Source organism: Lontra canadensis, unplaced genomic scaffold (assembly GCF_010015895.1).
Source record: "Lontra canadensis isolate GAN:19392208 unplaced genomic scaffold, GSC_riverotter_1.0 scaffold1, whole genome shotgun sequence".
In the NCBI taxonomy this organism is placed as follows: domain Eukaryota; kingdom Metazoa; phylum Chordata; class Mammalia; order Carnivora; family Mustelidae; genus Lontra; species Lontra canadensis.
Window position 1 is genome coordinate 100,429,457 of NW_022630995.1, and position 22,795 is coordinate 100,452,251.

Consider the following 22,795-nt stretch of genomic DNA (forward strand, 5'->3'; position numbering starts at 1 on the left):
CATTGTGGTTTTGATTTGTATTTCCCTGATGCCGAGTGATATGGAGCACTTTTTCATGTGTCTGTTGGCCATCTGGATGTCTTCTTTGCAGAAATGTCTGTTCATGTCTTCTGCCCATTTCTTGATTGGATTATTTGTCCTTTGGGTGTTGAGTTTGCTAAGTTCTTTATAGATTCTGGACACTAGCCCTTTATCTGATATGTCGTTTGCAAATATCTTCTCCCATTCTGTCAGTTGTCTTTTGGTTTTGTTAACTGTTTCCCTTGCTGTGCAAAAGCTTTTGATCTTGATAAAATCCCAATAGTTCATTTTTGCCCTTGCTTCCCTTATGGCAGAAATTTTTGAAGTTATTCTGGAATGACCTCTAGAAAGCTGCTGGGCCTAATTGTTTTTGTGAAAGTTTCTTCAAATCTACTAGATATGAAAAATTGCCAAAGTATCTGAATTACTGCAAAGGACCACAAAAGAAAGAAACTTTTCTATTTCAAGAGTTTAGTATATGCTTGATCTGAAAACTAACAAATATAGGTTAAAAAATAGAAACCTATAAAGTAATTTTACTATTAATAAAGTTGCTAAAATTATAAGTAAATCTTAGAAAACTGAATGCAGTAGCATAGCAAAAGAATAGCATACACTAAGTAATTGCCAACAATTAGTCTTGCCTCCACACCACATGCTAAACATAATCCCATCATTAAGGCCTCTCATCACAGTAGTGTTACTTAAGGAACTAGAGTAAATAGTGGGAGGACGGGAGTAATTTGGAAAAAGAAATGTGCTTACTGTGTCACTCCCCAAGAGGAGCCACTGTCCCATGTGGGACAGGAAATAAAATGTTTTAAATGACCCTATTTTCCTCTCTTCTTTTCTGAGTTTCCTAGATGCTTTGAAATACACTTATTTCATTTATAATCCTTAAAAAGAATCAATCAGAAATACTCAGAAGCAAAATGCAAACAAAACAAAAAACAACATCAAAACTTTTCCTGAGGGAGAATGAGACTGGTACAGTCTTTAAAATGAGAAACCAACGAAGTTTCGACCAAAGGCTTCTCATATTCCCATTGGGAATGGGCAGACATGGGCATTCTTTGTGGTTCCAAGAACCTTCAAAATGAATTCAAATTAGGACTGTCCCCAAAATGGAAACTGCTGGCCAGTGCTCTCTGAAATTTTTGGAAAAGTAAGATCTGTTGTCTTAGTCCAAGATCAGCTCAGACAGAGAAAATTAAGTTACCACCAACTATAACCAGCTTATCAGTGCTCCCCTACACTTATAACAGTGTCAGTCAAGGTTAAGGCCATTTAGACATCATAATTACAGACTCTGGTTATTATTCTAAGGGTCTTCTTTATTATGAAAAGAAAAAAAAAACAAATGAGCAATGTGTTCACAGTTCAAGCCAATGAAAATTGTAGTTTGTTTACAACTATGAGAGTACCTGTTAAGTCAAATTGCCATAAATCAAGAACTGCTTATAATAAACCTCAATTTTATGGATTATAGAGACACAATTTTAGTGAGTATAAAGATGTATAATTTATATAATTATAATGTATACATATATGCACAAATGTTAATATAATGTGTGTACATGTGCATTACAAGCTGAATCATGTATCTCCCAAATTCATATGTTACAATCCTAACCTCTAGTACCTTAGAACATGACTGTATTTGGAGACATGGCCTTTAAAAGAGGTAATTAAGTTAAAATTAGGTCATTATGGTGGGCCCTAATCTGCTATGACTGGTGTCCTTCTAAAATGAAAAAAACTGGACACAACATACACAGGAAAGACCATGTGAAGAGACAGGGAGAAGATGACCATGACAAGCTAAGGAGAGAGGCTTCGGGAGAAACCAACCCCACTGACAGCCTAATCTCACACTTCTAACCTCAAGATCTGTGAGAAAATTAACTTTTCTTATTTAAACCACTCAGTCTATGATACTTTGCTATGATAGATCTAGCAAATTAATACTGTGCTTATGTGTGTAATTTGAAATATAATTTTTACTCATGTCAACTAGAGTCATCCTTACCATATAATATCTCATTTCAGAGACTGTGTAAAGTCTAAGATCCTTCCCAAGATTCTCGCAGGCTCTTAGGGACTAGTCTCCTAGCTTCAACCTCCTCCTTTTCCTCAGTTACTTCACTTCAGATGTCATTTCCAATATCCACCTTCTGTGGTCTTCATCCTGTGCTAACCTGGGGAGGATCTCAGGTTTCTCCATTAATTTCCATCAAAACAAAATAAAATAAAGTAAAATGCTAACTACAACCAAAAACAAACAAACAAAAAATCCATCCTCATACAAAATAATCATGAACACAGCTTACTTTATATTCCAGAAATGCAAAGAACTTAAAATTGAACATTAGCTATCTCTGCTCTAACAAAGTCCTTTAACCATTTGCACAAGTGGAAAATCCAGAGTCTGGCCATGTTCTAATGTCTCCCATTACCTTCTCCTTTTCCCTTTTATCTCTCTCTCCCTCCTTCCCTCCAACCCTTCTTGGTATACCTGGATCTTCTCTGCTCTCTTCTTGGCTCTTCCCTCATTCCCAGCAGTTTGGCCATCACTTTTTGTGAGTTTGACTTATGTTATCAGGATCCCCTTTTCTACTTCAAGTAGCTAATCCAACTATCTTCTCAAACACAATTTCCTTTGTCAGAGATATTCTAGAGCCAGCCATTAAAGTAATACAGTTTTATCCCAGCTACATTATATTTAGCCAAGTTTCAGTAAAGAGCGAAGGTAATTTTTCAAGTTGCTTTTTCACTCTGATCCAAAAAGAATTAGCATCAATTATTTAACATCATCTAGTAACAATACACTACCCTTCTATATAATCTCTAAATTGGCTTAGATCTAAAACTATCATTAAACCTGTTGGAAATTATTTTTAAATTTTGCAGCCTCATTGGAAATTTTAACCACACATATGAACTCTGAACTTTATTTGTTAAACTGTCAACTATTGCATTCAGCAAATGATTTAAGCTATGATTGCAAAGTGGAGGGTTTGAAAACTAAGAACCTTCTACACTTGTCACATTTTATACAAAACATGGGAAAGATGGCTTCATTTTACCTTTATTCAAAAGATCTTCCACACAATTAATATGTGTTGATGTAGGTTGCCTATTTGAAGAATGTCAGTTTATGGTTTGAAGAAGAAAATGAAATAAATTCTGGTTCAAAATTACTTCTTAGGAAACAGGCTACTACTGCCACCTGGGGGAGATTCTTTCTGCTTCATTCAAGAAGGACAAATGTGCTTGTCAGATGAATGAAAACAGTTCATGTTTTCCTTGTTATAGCCACACAGGAAGAAGACTTTTTAACTTTCTGCCCATGAAGTCATAAGGCATTCCAGATGTCTCCAAGATTCCTTCACACAGAAATATATACTTCACAGACTTTTTGAGAGGTATAGGAGAAGATGAACCAGAATATAACCATACTAAGGTTTCTACATCTTACACACTAAAGAGATAGTTGGAAAAGTATGTGTTACACAGAGAAAAAATTAAAGCTTTCAACAACAAGATGAAACCCCAATTTTAAGCAAAATGTATTTGGCCTCAATTTGTAGTTAGTTGTACTCCTTTTCTGAAATATGCTATCATTAATTGATATGGAAACTACATGTGCAGATAGATACAAGCATGTTAGTGATTGCATCAATTAGGATAAGATAATTTCAATTCCATGGAAATAGCGAAGCATTTTCTTATAGAATTTTTGAACTAAATACTGCTATGAAATCAATATCTTTTGATTGCATTTACATTGCATATCTATTTGTTGAAACTTTTGATGTAGTGTAAATGAGAAACGTTCTATCATTTTCAATGGAAAAATTGTGACCATTGCTTTTGAACGTCTAGTTTGTGTTTAATAGTTGTCAATCTTGGGGGTGCCTGGGTGGCTCAGTGGGTTAAAGCCTCTGCCTTCGGCTCAGGTCGTGATCCCAGGGTCCTGGGATAGAGTCCCACATTGGGCTCCCTGCTCAACAGGGAGCCTGCTTCTCCCTCTCTCTGCCGGCCTCTCTGCCTACTTGTGATCTCTGTCAAATAAATAAATAAAATCTTAAAAAAAATAAAATAAAAAGAGAGAAAAGGATGGCTTAAAAAAATAGTTGTCAATTTTGCATTTATTTATGCTAGAAAGAAGGTATTACCTATCAGCAATGCCCTAAAACAAATAATTTAATCTTGAAAATAGTTTCAGGAAGTATCTGTTGAAATGTTCAGCCTATCAGATGACAAAAACAGTTCAGTGCTGATTAGAGGAAGACAAAGAACCATTTATGGAGAGGATTCTGGTAATAGATTAACCTAATAAAATACATACAGTGTCAGTCCCAGAGTGGTATGGTGACACTGTCAGAAGGTTAAAGTTTATACCAAAGAACAACTGTACCAGTTCCAGGGAAGTCTTTGTGGAAAAAGTATTTCTAAGATTGGAAAAGGTAGGTGACATATAGCAAGTTATTGAGACTCTATAATAATTATTCTTTTTTAATCACGCATTTGATTCAGGAGTAAAAAGAAACTTGAGTGACTGTGGTTCAGCCGACACAGCTGAATGAACTGGGTAAATTGGGGTCACCTTGAGGGACTCCAAAAATGAGTGTCTTTTGTATGTCGGTGTGAGGTTACTTCAAAATGTTCATATTAGAGTCTAGGGAGATTGGAGTGAGGGACAATAGAGGACAAGAAAGGCCAAAGGTATATAAAACTGAATAATAGAAGTAGAAGTTATAAGCAAAAATAATAAATATGCAATTTTTTAAAAGATTTTTTATTTATTTATTTGACAGAGAGAGACACAGTGAGAGAGGGAGCACAAACAGGGGGAATGGGAGGGGAATGTGAGGAAGCAGGAAGCCCGATGTGGGGCTCCATCACAGGACCCTAGGATCATGACCTGAGCCAAAGGCAGATGCTTAAGGACTGAGACACCCGGATGCCCCTAAATATGCAATTTTAATTAAATGTCCTTACTTCTGAATCAGCAGGTTGCGTTCCTTTGGCAATTGGCTATAGCTCTGTCTTTCTGATCTAATGAAAATGATCAATGACTTTAAAATGCTTATGTTCTAGGGGCACCTGTGTGGTTCAGTCCTTAAGCATCTGCCTTCAGCTCAGGTCATATCCCAGGATTCTCGGATCAAGCCCTGCATACTTGCGCTCCTTGCTCCATGGGAAGCCTGCTTCTCCTTCTCCCACTCCTCCTGTTTGTGTTCCTTCTCTCACTGTGTCTCTCTCTGTCAAACAAATAAATAAAATCTTTAGGAAAAATTCTTATGTTCTACACAAAAGATTACCTCCATTTTAGGGGGGCAGTAAATGGAATAGATTCTCCCAAGATTCTCCTCCCTCTTAATTGAGCTACACAATGTGTTGGGCTTTACTTCCTTTATTCAAAAGCCAGTAAGTTACTATGGTAGATCATGGAAATGATTTATTAATTATTTCATAACAGAAATTACAAGCAGTTCTCATTTTCATCAGAATGTTGCCTGGTTGTAAAAAAAAAAAAAAACGTAAACAAAAACAGAAATCTTCTTTAACAGTATTCATGCTTCATAGGAGACAAACATTCAGGAAGTCAGGAAAGATCATTTTTTGCAGATGCCATTTGTGTATTCTGTGTATTCCAGGGGTGGGGAGATGGGGAAGTTGGGGATGTTTTTTAAAATGCCAGAAAGATCCATTTCTTCCACTCTTCTGTTCCTACTTCTCCTCCAAAAGTGATTTATTTTCAAATATTGATGCTAGCTCATTAATGAACCCAGAAACCTCAGCACCCATTGCTAAACCGACTCACCTGCCACATTGATGAGTTAACACATTCCTCCTAAACATGGTTTACATCATCTTCATGTAATTTGTTTTTTTCCTGCTCATTTTCCTGCAATTATTGCTTCCTCGTCTCTTCTTTGTCTGTATTTGACTTCTCCCTCCTCTCCCATTGCAAACTACCAATATTCTTTTAATCTTCCTGTTCTCATTGGGGTGTCTCCACTTTAGTGGAGCACCCCTCCATGCTTTAGTCACTATGAATGAGGGGTAAGTAAGCCAAAAGTAGTACCAGGAATGTTCCAGGCCAAGTAAGAAGGCTTACATTGGGTGAATATTGAAGCCTAACTGCTTATGCTGAACCTTTGTTTACCCACAGACATGACAGACTCTAACAAGATGATCCTCAACTTGGCCCTCTTTGGCATGACTCAAAGTGGAAAAAGTTCTGCTGGGAACATTCTTCTGGGAAGCACTGATTTCCACAGCAGCTTTTCTCCATGTTCTGTAACCAAAGATTGTTGTCTGGGCCGCAGTTGTCACCTCTGTGGCTTCATGCGTCGAGGGGGGCAAGAGATAACCCTGCAGATCCAGGTCTTGGACACTCCAGGTTATCCACACAGCAGGCTGAAACAGGAGCATGTGAAACAGGAAGTCAAGGAGGCTCTGGCACATCACTTTGGGCAAGAGGGTCTCCATCTTGCACTGCTGGTCCAGAGAGCAGACGTGCCTCTCTGCGGACAAGAAGCATCTTCCTCAGTCCAGATGATTCAGGTAATACAAAAAGGCAATTACACTAATGCCATTATTTCTATTTGGAGAACATTATCCTATGACAATCTGTTTAAAAGACTAGTTTAGAGCAAGTTTAAAGCAACTGCTGGGTGATGGGTATTAAGGAAGGCACGTATTGCATGGACCACTGGGTGTTATACGCAAACAATGAATCACGGAACACTGCATCCAAAACTAATGATGTACTATATGGTGACAAACATAACATTAAAAAAAAAGAGAAAGAGAGACAAAAAAATAAGTGTTGGTCACATAGAAATGGTAAAAATTACTTGATTTTTCCTACCAAGAGTCATTTTTACAATTTCCTTTAGAGGAATTCAGTTAGTCATTTTACATCTAGGTCACAGACAAACTCCTCCGCATCCCCAAGTAAGATGCTAGACTTCAGAGGTTAACTGACCCATGAGTGAATTTGTAATTATGTTCTTCAGACCACCAGCTTCAGAATCAACTGGGCTGTTGTTAAAAATGCATATTCATCCAAGCCATACTGAATTTCAAGAGTAGAACCTGCATACCTGCATTTGCATAAATGGTCCATTTTTTTTTTAATAGCAAAGTTTAAGAACTACTAAAACTTATATCCATTTAACATCAAGAGCACAATCTCTTATAGTTTACCAACAAAGGGGTGTTCATTCACTGATTTAGTCATTAAAAACTGTATCAGTTACTTATATAGAGCTTAATGACTGATGAACAATATATCAGTCCTGTCCTTAAAAAACTTACATTCTAGAAGAGACAAATGGATAAACAAGTACAAGACAATACACTAAGTGCCAAAGTAGTATAATGTATGGCCTGGGATAAAGTAGGTTTCACTGTGGCTTTATTGATAGGAAAGACATCAGGAATTTCAGATGCTCTGAGTGCCTCGTCATCTGTAGGGTCAGCAACTGATTCACTGTAGCCAAGAAAAGACCACAGAGACCTCAGCGTGAACCTGAATAACATATGCCACCCTTGCCTAGTGGTTTGTTCATTTATTAGAAGTCACTAAATTGGAAACTTGTTTAACCAGTCTAGGTAAGGATCTGGGAATAGGGCGGGCTTATGAATATGGCTATAACTAGGAGATGGAGGGAGTAATGCTTGCATATGGTACATACACATGTATGAACCAGGTCCATCTATAACCAACAATTCCTGGAAACTGCTCATTGAGCTGCTCCATTCTACTCATCTCTCGATTCTCTAGTCTGGGGCCACCCAAATTTAACCGTTGGACTTGACTAGGATTACTCAGTAGCCTCATTAAGTCACCAAGGTTAAGAGAATTCTTCACTACGAGAAGCTCCACAGGTAAACTACAGGGAGAATACAGAGCAGACATTTTTTCACTCAAGAATTTGTATAAATGATACTCTTCTTTCAACCAATCTCTGATCACATAGATACAAGATCTGTTACACTTAGAAAGATAGTATCCTTAGATTCAAATAAATATTTTTTCCCTTTAACTTGTTAAGGCATAAGATTGATCTAAATGACAGACACACTTTTTTTTCAGTAACTGCATGTTTCTAAAAATGGAAAAAAAAAAAAGAGCCATATGTGAAATCACAACAAACTAGCAGAAAAAATTAGGGTGACAAGAGTATAAAAAATATTCTTCATCATCTAACTCCTGAAAAATCAAGGACATGCTGTGCAAAAGCAAAGAAGAGAAGATGATTGCAATTAAGAAACAATGTGGAATCTAAGACAACCCACTAACTTCCCCCAAACGATTAAAGACTACATTTCAAACAATATTTCTGGTAGAAATCAAGTGAGGGAAAACCTGTTGCCATTCCACCAGTGTAATTTTTTAAATAAGTTTTAAAGTTCATTTAAAGCTGTTATTAAGTTGAAGGTACAGATGGATATAAATCAGTAAACTCAGCAAATGCACAAATATTTCTCAAAAACTAACCTCTTTCCTTATGTCTCCAGATTGTTCTCTATGCTCGTCCTATGCTTAGCTGAAAAGGGTATTTTAAAAGACATACAATTTAAGGGTGCCTGGGTGGCTCAGTCAATTTAGCATCTGCCTTCGGCTCTGGTCATGATGGTGGGGTTCTGGGATCGATCCCTGCATCATTGGGCTCCCTGCTCAGTAGGAAGTCTGCTTCTCCCTCTGCCTCTGCCTGGCACTTCTCCTGCTTATGTGCTCTCTCTCTCTCTCTCTCTTTCTCTCTCTCTCTCTCTCTGCCAAATAAATAAAACATCTTAAAAAAAAAAAGACATACCTTTTAAAAATAGACTTTTTTCCAGTTTTAGGATATAGAGCTCTATTGTAATCCTTAATTTTTTTTATACAAGTGAATTTGATTCATATATGCCTCTGATCTTTTTAAAAAGTCCCTGGCATACAGCCGCCTTCTCTTACCACTGCTTTCTTAATTCAGTGTCCAGTTCATGACTTAAAGGCAGAGAGGAGATGGGCTACAGTTAAACTCAGATCCAGAATTTTTTTTTTCTAAAATAAATATCTTTTCCCTCCCAGGAAAACTGAGAAGCCAAGATTTAGTAACCTACAGAGGGGCCCATGACCCCTGGGAGGCACTGCAGTCCTATTCTGAGCTTCTATCATAATTTTTGGTTGAAGATCGCCTATGCACAAGCTGGCTGTTTATGACCTTCTTCCTGAAGGTGCTTCAGTTACTGGTGGCAGCCATCTGGATGTGCTCACAGATTAGGAGCAGCTGCAGAATGTCTGAATATTCAACAGGACCAACAGCTGTTAGGAAGAGCAAGGAGTTGTTAAGGTCCTCTTGGTTCCAGACACACCCTGGATTTCTTTTTCTTCCTGGCTTATGCAAAATGGGGGATGAAATATCTGCCTTCTCCCTTTTGCTTTCCTCCTTTCTGGCGGCACTCATGCCTGCCTTGGAAGGAGCCTACAAGGCCAGTGCCAGAGAAGTGACCTCTTCTTTCTTGTACCTCCCTGTGGTCTCTTCAAATATCTCTTTTAATTTGTGCTCTAATATTTTTTAGAGGGGTTATAGGCTGCCAGCAATGACAAATGAAACATTTCCCCAAATGATCCTTTTTTTTTTAAATTTATGTTAGGCGTTCATAATTTATAGCAAAATGGTGGAGATGTGAGTCATCTCCCCAAAATTGGGAAATAAAGGGAATGATTCATCTAAATATTATCTGAATATCATTTAAATATTATTTTAAAATCCACAAATAATGAATAAGAGAAGACAATAAAATCACCTTAAGAAAAGTGCTAGCAATCAGCCAAACTGCACTAGGAATTGAATCCAGGAATTGACTCAAATTTTTTCCACTATCATGGTATCATGTATTATTACTGTACATAATCAGGCTTTAAGCAGATATTTTTTATTTAGAATGAACAACTCAAATGTCGGTGTTCAGGTGGGTGTGTACACAAACGGCTCAGAGAGGCGAATGCAAAGCCTGAAAATACTTAACAAAGATAACAAGCTTAGTTCTTGGATAGAATTTAGTTGAAAAATAAGCCTTCTTACAATTCTAAGTATGTGACTATAAATATTACTACGAGTTTCTTGGCTTCGGTTCCTCACTTTTAAAATGAGGATAATTTTACCTATGTTCAAGAGTTTTAAGGCTTTTGTTTAATGATGTAATACACTCTGCATTTTCCTTGACTTAGAGGAGATTCATAGAAAATTACTATCATTGTTAACATTTTTATTGTTTTTATCACTACGCAGATTGTAATGAGTACCTCATTCAGTTGAATTACTGGATATGAGCAATCTATTATAGATAACAGCATGGCTTCTAGAGTAAGTTATACTTGTGGTCAAGATCCTACTTAGTTACTTGTTTGCTTTGGGACCTCGGGCAAGTAGCTTCTCTAAATTTCAATCTCTTCATTGGTAAATTGGGAAAAATAATAATGTCTACTTGACTGGGTTATTTTCAGGACTAATTTCATATTAACGTAATAGTAAATTAACTCGGGCACTAGCACAAGATGAGTGCACACTAAGTGTCATCTATGGTCATTATAATTTTATTGTTAATGTTTGTCTTACACTAAAATTAAGACATATTATTTGTAAACTTCTTCAGGATTATCTTGCTCAGAGTGAAATCAAGTTTACACAGCCCTGATGTATAAGAACTTCCCTATTAATTTAGAAAAAAAAATCCAGGAAGAAAATTCACTGGCTTAGTAAAGGTTAAAGTAAGAAGCTCCAATTTAGTGGGAAGGACATGGTCTAGGCAGGTAGGGGACCTCTGTTATAGGCCCAGGCCTGCCAACAGTCCAGCTGTGAGGCTTTGGCCATTTAACATCGCATGTCACAATATTCCCTTCTATAAAATATGCCAATTTGGACAAAAGATCTCTAAGGTTGAATATTTACTGAATCTGATCTAACAAAGTCTTATCATTCAGCTCTCGGCAAAAGAAATGTGGTGCTTTAAGTGGGATGAGAGTAAGGGAATAGTATGAAATATAAAGAATGGTCCTTATTGTCCTCCTGTTCCATGATAATTTTTTTCTCAGTTGATGTAATAGTTGGCTTTTTAAAAAATTCCCCCTAAAAAGTCCAGATGCTATGATTTCATCAACCACAAACAAATGGGGCAGGGCTGGTGAGGTCCTGGGAAAATGAACATAATTCCTGGAAAACACAGTTTATATCCTAACTAGTTATCCCAAAAGGACTAGATGGACTCATACCCATTAGCACTCTGAAACCAAACAATTCATGATTGATTGTAAAATTTCCATCTAGCTTAGTACTATATTTAAATTATTAACACCAGATAACTTACATTAACTCATCTTACTCTTGGATTTTTATGTGAGGTATCAATCAACTGTGATTATTCTTTCTCTGGGTCCATAGAGAACACGTTTGGCCACTAACGTGATGACTATACACCAAGCGACACTACTTTCAAATAGTCAACTATTTTCCAGCCAAAAATCAATCTAAAGATTATAAGCTAAATCAACCATTCTCTTCTATTTTTGGCAGTAATTCAAAAGTGCAATTTCTCTCACAGTTTAGGACATGAGCATCCTTTCATAAATAACTATCAACATGTAAAAACTTCCCAGTGGCTGAACACAAGGACTTGCAAGTGGTGTTGAGCTTACAAATCTATTTTCCTTAGGTGGTTTAACTGATTTTCCATGAATGTTATTATAGTTTAAAGTAGAGGAAATCTCTGGTGGAGACAAAAAGGGAATGTGTTAATGTTACAACCCAGAAAACCAGGAACTAAAGATATACTGTGAAAGTTATACAGTTATACCATTGAACGCAATGAGTACTCACCTAGCAAGAGAAGAATTCTATATTATAATATATAACTCAGGAAGGGATCACTTGGGCCAAACAGTTTATTTAGCATGAATTTTTATTATGGTGATGTTTCAAAAAATATTTAATGACAAATGTGTTTCATGCATCAACCAAAACCCAGGGGGTAGACCTGGAGGTAGCACTCAAGAGGTTAAGGGTAGTGTCTATTTATTAACTTGTAATATACATTTCAATATTATAACCATCAAAATAAACAGATCAATACTGGGTGAATATTAGAACTGGCTCTAAATTTGTGAAACTTTCAGAGATAAGAATGTTCAAGGATCAATAATTTCACTTTAGAGAACTCCCAATACTATACACTATACAATCCCCAATAAGGCTCAATCACTCTCTTTACTTTGTACATCTTCACTGCCCTATAAGTCTCTTGTTGATTCCTATGCTTGAAGCATCATCACATGCTAGAAACTGCATCTGACTCCTCCCTTTACCTTCACTTTCCACCCCCACCCCAAACCAGGCCAAATGTCTGCCTCTATAGCACCAATATATTTTCTATCACAATACCTGCAGTTACAACAAATGGAAAGTATTTTCTTTCCTGTCTGTCCCTCTTTCTCAGTTCTAAGTTAGTACAAAAGAATCTCCACTAGACATAAGCAGAAAAGTGTATGTCATGGTCCACTCTGTGTTCCTGAAACAAAGTAACCCTCAGTAAATCTTTGCAGAAGGAATAAATCACCTGGAGTTCTTCTTAAAATTCAAATTCCCAGGTTCCATCCCTAAAAATTCTGATGCATTTTTAGCAAGCATCTCAAGTGGTTCTGATGTACATAACCCAGAAATCTCTTTAGTCCCAGAATCTAGATCTATTTAGCACTTCATAAAGTTTTCAACTATTTGTATTAATTTGCTAGGGCCGCCATAACAAATTTCACTACCTGGGTGTCTTTTAAGCAACAGAAGTGTATTATCTCTCAGTTCTGGAGGCTAGGTATCTGAAATGAACATTAGCAGGATTAATTCCTTCTGTGGGCTATAAGTGAAGAATCTATCCAAGGGTCTTGACTTTCTTTCTTTATGTTTTTATGGCATTTTCCCCTGTATTCATATGTTTGTCCATATTTCTCTGTTTTATAAGGACACCAATCGCATTGCATTTGTGGCCTTAACTTGACTAATTATATTGGCAACAACCCTATGCCAAATAAAGTCACATTCTGAAGTACTAGAGGTTAGGATTTCAACATATGAGTTTGGAGTGGGATACACAATTCAAACCATAGCACCTGTTTATTTTGCGACTCTTTGATCTTTTTCACAAGAAATACATTACAACATACTAAGTATGACAAATGTTGCTATGTCACTATTAGCTAAAATGTGATGTTGACATTACACATATATTAGATTTACAAACGGCTATCTTCTTTAAAAGTTGGGTTAATTTAAATTTTGCTAATTTATGTTTTGAGGGCACATAAGAATATACCAATTAAAATACCCTTTTAAAAGTTTTTTTATAAGGTTTAGAATTTATTAAAAATAATTATTTATTGGGGCACCTGGGTGGCTCAGTGGATTAAGCCTCTGCCTTCGGCTCAGGTCATGATCTCAGGGTCCTGGGATGGAGCCCCACATCAGGCTCTCTGCTCAGCGGGGAGCCTGCTTCCTCCTCTCTCTCTCTGCCTGCCTCTCTGCCCACTTGTGATCTCTCTCTGTCAAATAAATAAATAAAATCTTAAAAAAAAATTATTATTCATTTAATGTACTGATCCTGAAACTTCAATTCAGATTTTCTTCAGGCAGGGCACTTTTAGGAGAACCAGAAATATACAATTATTCTATGGTGCAGACAAATTTTAAACAGTTATGAGGAAAAATTTTGGACTTATTCATTGAGAGAGTCTGAATACAAAAGAGAAAGTACAGACTACATGCAAATCCATGGGCATGAACTATAGAACAAAGGAGAAATTTTACAGGAAGGTAAATTTTGTGTCCCAAAGATTAAACTTCAAAACTGAAGACTCAAAAACAAATAAATAAAACCCTAAGCCTTCTGTTTGAGGTGATGGTGAGGCTCCAAACTCCAAATTGGTCCAACCAATTTCTATTGAGAGTTTACAACGTGAGGCTTTGATAAGAAAGACATAGATTCTTCCTTCCAAAAGCTCACAGAGATGAATACATAAATACATAGCTCTGATAAATGACAAATTGTATTAGGAATCGTAATTGGTAACCATGGTCTAGATATGTTTAAATTTAAATATATTGTCCCACAGTTGCTATATTTCCATATTATTTACCTGTCTGGATTCTTCCTCCTTTCCTTCCTTTCTCTCTCTTCCTCTTTCTCTCTTCATTTTCAGTTTTTCAGTTTTATAAATACCAATCCTACATTTGTTATATACATTGAAAACAGTTTTCCAACCTGTCTTTCAGATTTTTTAAATCCGAGTTTGTATTATCTCCCACAAATCATTGTGTTGAATTTCAAAAGGAATAAAGTGTGTAAAGTGACGAGCATAGTATCTACCATTAAATATTAGTTATTCTCCCTTCTTTCTTCCTTCTGATTCCTAGAGGTTATATTTGTTATATTTATTATATTTATTTGTTATATTTGTTATATTTATTCCTAAGTATTTCATATTTTTCTGAAGACTCAAAAATAAAATACCTTAAACCTTCTACTTAAGATGATGGTGAGGGTCTAAACTCCAAATTGCTATTACAAACTGGTAGCACCTTTGAAAATATTTTGGTAACAAGAATATTTGGAATGAAAGGAATGTCATTTTACTTCCACAATGTCATGATTTCCTATAACTTTTGGAATATTAAAAATGTTAAATGATTATTTCTAGACACCTTCCACATTGTGTGAACAATTTGCCACATTCTGTTGCTTCCATTTTATATCAGCTTATTTTCACTAATCAAACAAGACTTTATTCCATAACCAACTTCCACACATTACTAAACAAAGGAATACCAGTCTTCAATGTTTTTCAACCACATTAGAGGAAGTCATCTGATAAACTGGGCTTGATTCTGGCATGTGAAGTGAAGAGGATTCGAATCACAGTAATATTTTGTAGTTGTTCCAAATCACTAAATGTAATTTGATCTTAGCTTTTCCATTACATGTCATCTGATTAATCAATAGATTGTAACCAGATTATGTAATTATAAATCCTCAGAAGATACTTTTAGTTATGATAATAACACAACATTCCTACAAAAAAAGATAGGATAATTCCCTTGGCCAAAGTCCTTTGACTTAAAGGAACTGTAGTTCTAATAGCTTCAGGTTGGCAGGTAAATATAAATTATTGCTGATTGTTGTGAATGAAATCATATCATATGCAGCATTAATAATACGCAGTTCTGAAGTTGTATATACATAAATTATAAGAGCAAATTAAAATGAAGAAAGCCTTTTTTTTTAACAAACTCTGCCCATCTCTCTATTTTTTTCCATTATTTGACCCCATCTTCACTTCCTATTACATATATCAGCTTTTAGTAACATGACAGACATCCAGATCTGTTGACTGTCTATATCTAATATATGTCTAATAACTAATATATGTCTAAAAGCTATCCTTTGCTTGTGTTTGAGGACTATGGGCCAAGTCAAATAGCCATTTAATTTCTTCTTTCTTTCAGGAACTTCTGGGACATGCTTGGAAGAATTACACTGCCATTCTTTTCACCCATGCAGAGAAAATAGAAGAAGCTGGGCTCACTGAAGATAAATACTTGCGTGAGGCCTCCGATACACTGCTGACCCTGCTAAATTCTGTTCAGCGCAGATATATTTTCCAGTATAAAAAAGGAAACTCACTTAATGAACAAAGAATAATAATCTTAGAAAGAATCATGGAATTTATAAAAGAAAATTGTTACCAAGTTCTTACCTTTAAATAAAATTTAGATAAAAGGAAAAGAGCATCGGGTTTTAGAGTCAGAAACCTTGTTTCAAAATGCCTCTGTTAGAATGGATGAGAACTGTCAGAATTCCCATAGGCTGATGGTTAGAGTGTACATTGGTATAACCAATTTTGGACAACTGTTTGGCAGTTAAGAAGAATATAAAGTACTCAAAATTCCTAACACAAATCTTATGACACAGCGACTGCCCTCCTAAGCATACATTCAGCAGAAATGTGTACATTTGTGCACTAAAACACATGTGTGTATAAGAATGCTCATAGCAGTACTATTCATAATAGCTAAGTAGCTATTGGAAATTATCCAAATGTCCATTACCAGTTAAATGGATAAGCAAATTGAGGTATATTCACACAATGGAGTATTATACAATAATGAGAATGAGCAAACTACAACTGCATGTAACAATATCAATGAACTGCCCAAACAGAAAGTTGAAAGAAGCCAGACATAAAATAGGATATATTGTATGATCCTATTTATATAAAGTTCAAAAACAGTCCAAACTGATGTAATATAAACTACTCTGATGTTAGAAGTGCTGGAAATCAGGAGAGATCACTCTCTGGAGAGGATAATTAGCATGCTCTGGGTAGCTTCTGAGATTCTGGTGACGTTTCATTTTCTGACCTGGAGACTGGTTTCAGAGTGTTCACTTTGTGAAAATTCAACAACGAACAGTTCTGATTCATAAACTGTTTGGTATATCTGTTATATTTAAATAAAAGTTAAAATGAAAAATTACTACCTATATTTTAAAAACCATCTCCACTACTTACTTGATGCTAGACAAGGAAAATTATTTAATCCTGTGAAATCCTCATTTGGAATATCCTCTTGATAGTTACTGTAATGATTAAACCACTTGGCTCATGGTAGATGCTCAATAAATGTTAACTTTCTTTTCCCACCTTCTTATGACCTGTGGTTCCTATTTAGGGTTGGAAATGCAGGTAAAAATTCAGAGCCTAGCCTTGCAGCAGAAATAAGGGTAACAATAATAAAAAATGAATAAAACCTTGCCTGAAGAAGATCCTTCTCTACTTTATAAGGTTTGTCACTTTGGCTTAGTAGAGAGCTCCAGGATGGTCTCAAGGCAGCAGTGAGGACTGAAGGAAAATAATTCTAGTCAATCATAACACCCAATTTAGACTACCACTAAATCAAAACTGGGTCACCCTCATGTTTAACATTTGTACATGAGCTTTATAATTTATAAAATTCTTTAACTAAGATAGTTCCTAATTTACAAACAGCTTGGTTTCACATTTTTTAAGTGTGCAATACACTAATTTCCTATTAGAAATAGGATTATAGCTTATGATTATTCTCCCTGGTAAGCTCTCAAAAGCCTACTTGATGCTTAATTTTACCTGAACTCTAGCATAAATGGTATTAGAAAACCTAGAACCAATTTAATTGTAAAGTGAGAGCTGCAACAATGGAGCTGATTTAAGAACTAAATAAAAAATTGACACTTCCCTAGGGGTTGGTCACTTGGTGACAGAAAAAGATATTTACATATTTAAGAATTCATTTATTTATTTATTTGAGAGAGAGAGAGAGAGTACAAGTTGTGGGGAGAAGCAGAGGCAGAGAGAGAAGCAGCCTCCCCACTGAGCAGTGAGCCCAATGTGGGGCTCCACCCCAGGACATTGAGATCATGACCTGAGCCAAAACCAGAAGCTTAACCAACTGAGCCACCCAAGTGCCCCCAGGGATTTGAGGCTGAAGCTGAAACTGAAGTGAGTGGTGAAGAGAGGGGGAAATTCAGGTTTTAAGCCCTTCATATCCTTCATTCATGTGATGTCAACTCTTCTAGAACATAAATACTAGTTTCAGGAAAAATATATTACACAGAGCATTAAGGGTTCAAGATCTTTGGTGTTAATAATTGATAGAGGGAAGGTGTCCCCACCAGTTTCAAAGAGGAAGACTTCTGTGATATTCTTCCTTGAATTATTTTTATATCATCATATATATGTATATATACTTAACTCCCTAAATGTGATCATGTAACATACTTGACTTTCTTTTAGTAGTCTTATATTTTGCTTTTTTGGTTTTCCATTACCTCTCTCTTCTTCCACCTCTCCTTCTCCTAATGCATAGCAGCCAATTAGAAAGAGCTCAAGTCAACAAAGAGCATGACATACACCATTCCTATTTTCTGCATGTCCAAGTAAATTACACAGAGTACACATATACACATAAGCATATGGAGGACTTTTGTCTTATTTTTGTTTATTTATTTAACTTATTTTTGATGTGGAGAGGGGAAGGGGAGAGAAAGGGAGAGAGAGAGAATCTTCATGAGATCATGACCTGAGCTGACATCAAGAGCCAGATGCGTAACTGACTAAGGCACCCAGCTGCCGTGACTTTTGTTTTCTTTTTTTAAAAGATTTTCACATTAAACTCTCTATAGTATCCTTTTTTTTTTCACTTAATACTACCTCATAAAAATTCCTTCAACTCTGAAATGTAACTTATTAAATTCAACCCTTCTAACACTTCAGTGTATTTGTAACAGTCTGTGCAACTGCTCCTCTATTGATGTGTACTCCAGTTTTCTGCCACCCAAAGTCATGCTCCAACTATTTCTGTATATGTATTTTTATATAATATTGATTTTTCCCCTGTAAGTTATATTCCGTAAGTTATATTCCCTGTAAGTTATATTCTGCCTGAAAGTATACATACAATTTAATTTCAATATATCTTACCCAATTTCTTTTCATATTGTAAGAAATTTTATTTTCACCACTGTTTCTGTACCCTTTCCCTATATTCTTGTCACCAATCAGTGTTATCATCTTAAATACCTACTGCTAACACGTTTGATAAATGTAAAATCATCTTACCTTAATTTGCATTTCCCAGACTATTATTAGAGTATCTCTATAAGCATGTTGCTCATTTAGATTTACTCATCTATGAATTGTCTCTTCACATTCTTTGTCCTTTTTATCAATTTTCTACTGGATTACTTCTTACAATGATTCTTTGCTTGACCGACACTTCTGTCAGGCTTAAACTTCTCCTAGCCCCACCTATGCACTTCCTTGTAAAATCTAGTCTCAGCAAGAACTCTGGAAAGTCAGTTTAACCAAGACCCTCCCACTCTCAATATCTGATCAGGTTCCTAGTCTCCACCATCTCCCAAGTGACTCCTGATCCCCACCCTGCTACTTACTTGTGAATTCCCACTTGCCTATGCTACACTGGGAGTTGAGCCCAATCTCTTGCCCAACTCTAAAATTCCATTGCTACAGTAGTCCTATACCTATCTTGATGTTCCTATAAAAAGACTGCCTTACCATCTTTAACAACTGTCATTGAATTTTTTCTTTTTTAACACTCCCTGCTTGGCAAAATAGAAGAGCTCAATGTATACAATAGATATTAGTCTTCCATCTGTCTTTTATGTTGCTTTTTTTGGACAATTCTATTATTTATCCTTTAACTTTGTTTATGAGAACTTTTGCCAAACTAAATTTGTGAATTTTCTTATACTCATGTGTTTCTCTATGTACATCATACAAGATACGGTTTTAGTTTTATTTCCTTCCAGATGGGTAACCAATTATAATTTCCCTATTAAATCATCCTTTTCCTACTGAAGAAAGATAAACGGATAGACAGAGGAGGTAGATTATATATATAGAGAGAGATTTCCTGTATCTATTTCTGGATCTACTTTGGATTCTTATTTCTTTCCATTACCTATTTTATATTACTATCAATACCAGAATGATTTAATCAAAATGGTTTTATATTATTCCTTGACATCTAGAACAAGTTTCTTATGTTTCTCTTATTTTATGTTACCGTGTTTCTTGCATTTTTCTTTTCCTTTACTAAATCAGCTTTGCTGATCCTTGATAATTTGAAAGTTCTAACTGATATGCATTAAGGATTATTTCCTTATTCCTGAATTTAGAATCAAGCACTATTGCATGATAACAAAGTAACAACTACTTCCCTAGCCGAGAACTTTCTTTCTACATAGCATCATGCTCTCACCTACTAAAATAGACCTTTAGAACACTTTCATTTCCTCCCTATCCTTTTATCCTTCCCATCTCCTCCTTAGGGAAGAGGGCTTTGGAATGTTTTTCTTTCCCCATTACCAGATCTTGCTAAGACACTTAATTAAAGACTTCCCTGACAGATTGCCCCTTCTGTTCAAGAGTCTTTTCTTAACAATTACATTGACCATTCCCAGTAGCTTACCATTAGCTCTTTTAACTTAATATACAAATATTAGAAGGTCCATTCCTTAACACTGTTTTCATCTTCCCTCATCTTCATAATTAGTGTGTTATATATACTCCTAATATACTCTTAATTCTAGCACAGTATCCAAGAGGCATTAAATTCTAGACATGTTCTTCTATGTACCATTATGCAGCAGCAATCCTTACACCTTACAATAATCAGCATAATGGATGTAGAAAACTAATTCGTTAGCTGGTAGCAGGTAGTTGAATCACAAGAATGGTGAGACACTGAAGTGAACATCTTTTTGCTGTGCTGTACTCTACTGGAAGTTGGGTTGGTTTTGTTTTTGTTTTTGTTTTTTAAATAACTGAGCATGTATATCCATTGAATAAATTCACCATAACTGGGGATAATTACAACTTGCAACAAAAGAACCATGTAACCAAAACTAGCTCTAGGTAAAAGAAATGATGTCCAGAGAGTTCATCTTTGGTATTCCACCGCCTTTCCCATTAGGCTATAATTTGCGATCTTTCCTTATTGCAATCTTTCCTTCAGAGGCCCAGTCTGTGCATATTCTCACCTGGAAGACAAAAACCTCTATTGAGCTTTGTTTTTGAAAGTGCTTTGAACATTTTGGAGGACTGGAAAATAGTATACTTGATATTTTTGTGCAGCTAAGATTCAAGTCCCATTAGCACATACCATCTTGGTACATTGGTGATTCAGCCCTAATACTAGGTTTATTCTCCTAAATATATTACCTCAATTAGCAATTTCAGACTTCCATTTTTAGTTATGTTTATCTATATTTTGCCATGTTTTCCATAAAGAATTTGCTTAGATTTTCAGTTCTAATGATTTTCAGGGATATTATAATTCTTTACAAAAGGCTGATGTTTTTAGTGGCACTGCTATTTCCCAAATTCTCAAACTTTATTTAAAAATTAGTGCACCTCAAGATTTTTTCAAAGCATGTGCTGTTTTAAGAGAAAATACTATCCTTTTATATGAAAACTAAGGTTACAGAAAAAAGTTATTTCTACCAACATCATTCTCTTTTGTTAAACCTATTGAAAGTAACTTTTAGTTTGCATTTTTCTTAATCTTTTTCAAAGAGAAATCAAATTGTGGTGTTGATTTTGGATAACTTCAACACTATTCTTTCCAAATTCCTCAAGTGTAAAAAGCTGAATGGGTTTAAAATTAGTAAGAATCAGCCAAATATGCAATCTTAGAGCTGAAAAGTTAAGTGGATGCATATATATATTGAAAACATTTCTCTACTGGGATGTATAATATTCTAATGAGGTAATTTACCAAAAAAAGTAAGACTTTGTTAGAGCAGCCTTCATATGAAGGCTCATCACAAATATTTCACTGTAAAATTAGCAGACATTAATATTACTATTTGAATAATACTGTGTATTATGTAGCAATGGGAAAGACAAGAAGACTAGCTACCCCTTCATTAAAAAAGGATTTTTTTGGTAATTATTGAGCCCTAGGCTTGTTTCTGCTGCTGTTGCTACAGACAATAGCCTGCCAGATAGGAAATGATGTTGATGAAGACATAAAATAACACTTACACATGCATTTTATTCAAAAATCCATAGAGCTGGGAATAGTGTGTTAGGAGGGGGGTGGGAGTCAGGAAAGGGAAGGAAAAAAAATAAACAAGGGAATACATAAGGGTGAAAAAATATAATATGCAATAATTAATTCACACTCTGAAATTCCAGATGGCTCACTTTCAAACCAGCAATTATTTCATTGTTCTGGGTCCTTTTTCCAATTTTTTTTTTTTTTTTTGGAGTTATACCCCTGTGAATTATCTCTGCCAAGACTTATCCAAAGGACAAACCATAACTATAAAAAGTACAGTAAGCAAAAATGTGTAAGTCACTAACTCCTTTCTATTCCAACAAGTTGGTACCTGAAGATCTGGTTTTGTATAAAGGCATATGAGCTGTCAGCAGCTACCCTTCTTTTTATTATTACTGCAAATTTTGGGTTTATCATCTAAGTAGTACTGCAAATGAGGCCTAACTATAGAGTTGCTCCTGGATTAAATAAATACATATTGTCTATTTATCTGTCTATCTGGAACTTAAGTGACTTCTCTCATAGGTTGGCTTTTGGGATGGACTGTCAGCTCAGTGCCCTCAACAGAGCACTATGCAAAGATTCAAGGCACATGGTTCTTCAAAATGAAACTTTATTTGGAAAACCCAAAAGACTCCACCCCAAAACTGCTAGAACTCATACAAGAATTCAGTGAAGTATCAGGATATAAAATTAATGCACAGAAATCAGTTGCATTTCTGTGCACCAACAAGACAGAGAAATTAGGAGTCAATTCCATTTACAATTGCACCCCAAACCATAAGATACCTAGGAATTAATCTAACCAAAGAGGCAAAGAATCTGTACTTCAAAAACTACAGAGTACTCATGAAAGAAATCGAGGAAGAAACAAAGAAATGGAAAAATGTTCTATGCTCATGGATTAGAAGAACAAATATTGTGAAAATGTCTATGCTACCTAGAGCAATCTATACATGTAATGCAATCCCTATCAAAATACCATCAACTTTTTTGAAAGAAATGGAACAAATAATCCTAAAATTATATGGAAGCAGAAAAGACCTCAAATAGCCAGAGGAATGTTGAAAAAAAAAAAAAAAGCCAAAATTGGTGGCATCATAATTCCG

General features: G+C 35.6%; 1 protein-coding gene across 1 annotated transcript; it reads left to right on the forward strand.

Annotated features, from left to right (window-relative positions):
• The first annotated feature begins 6,177 nt into the window (after window positions 1-6,177).
• Window positions 6,178-16,079, forward strand: GIMD1 (GIMAP family P-loop NTPase domain containing 1). The gene is made up of 2 exons (XM_032860341.1): window positions 6,178-6,597; window positions 15,573-16,079. The coding sequence occupies exons 1-2, from the start codon at window positions 6,178-6,180 to the stop codon at window positions 15,831-15,833; spliced, it is 681 nt and encodes a 226-aa protein (XP_032716232.1). The 3' UTR covers window positions 15,834-16,079.
• Window positions 16,080-22,795: the final 6,716 nt, after the last annotated feature.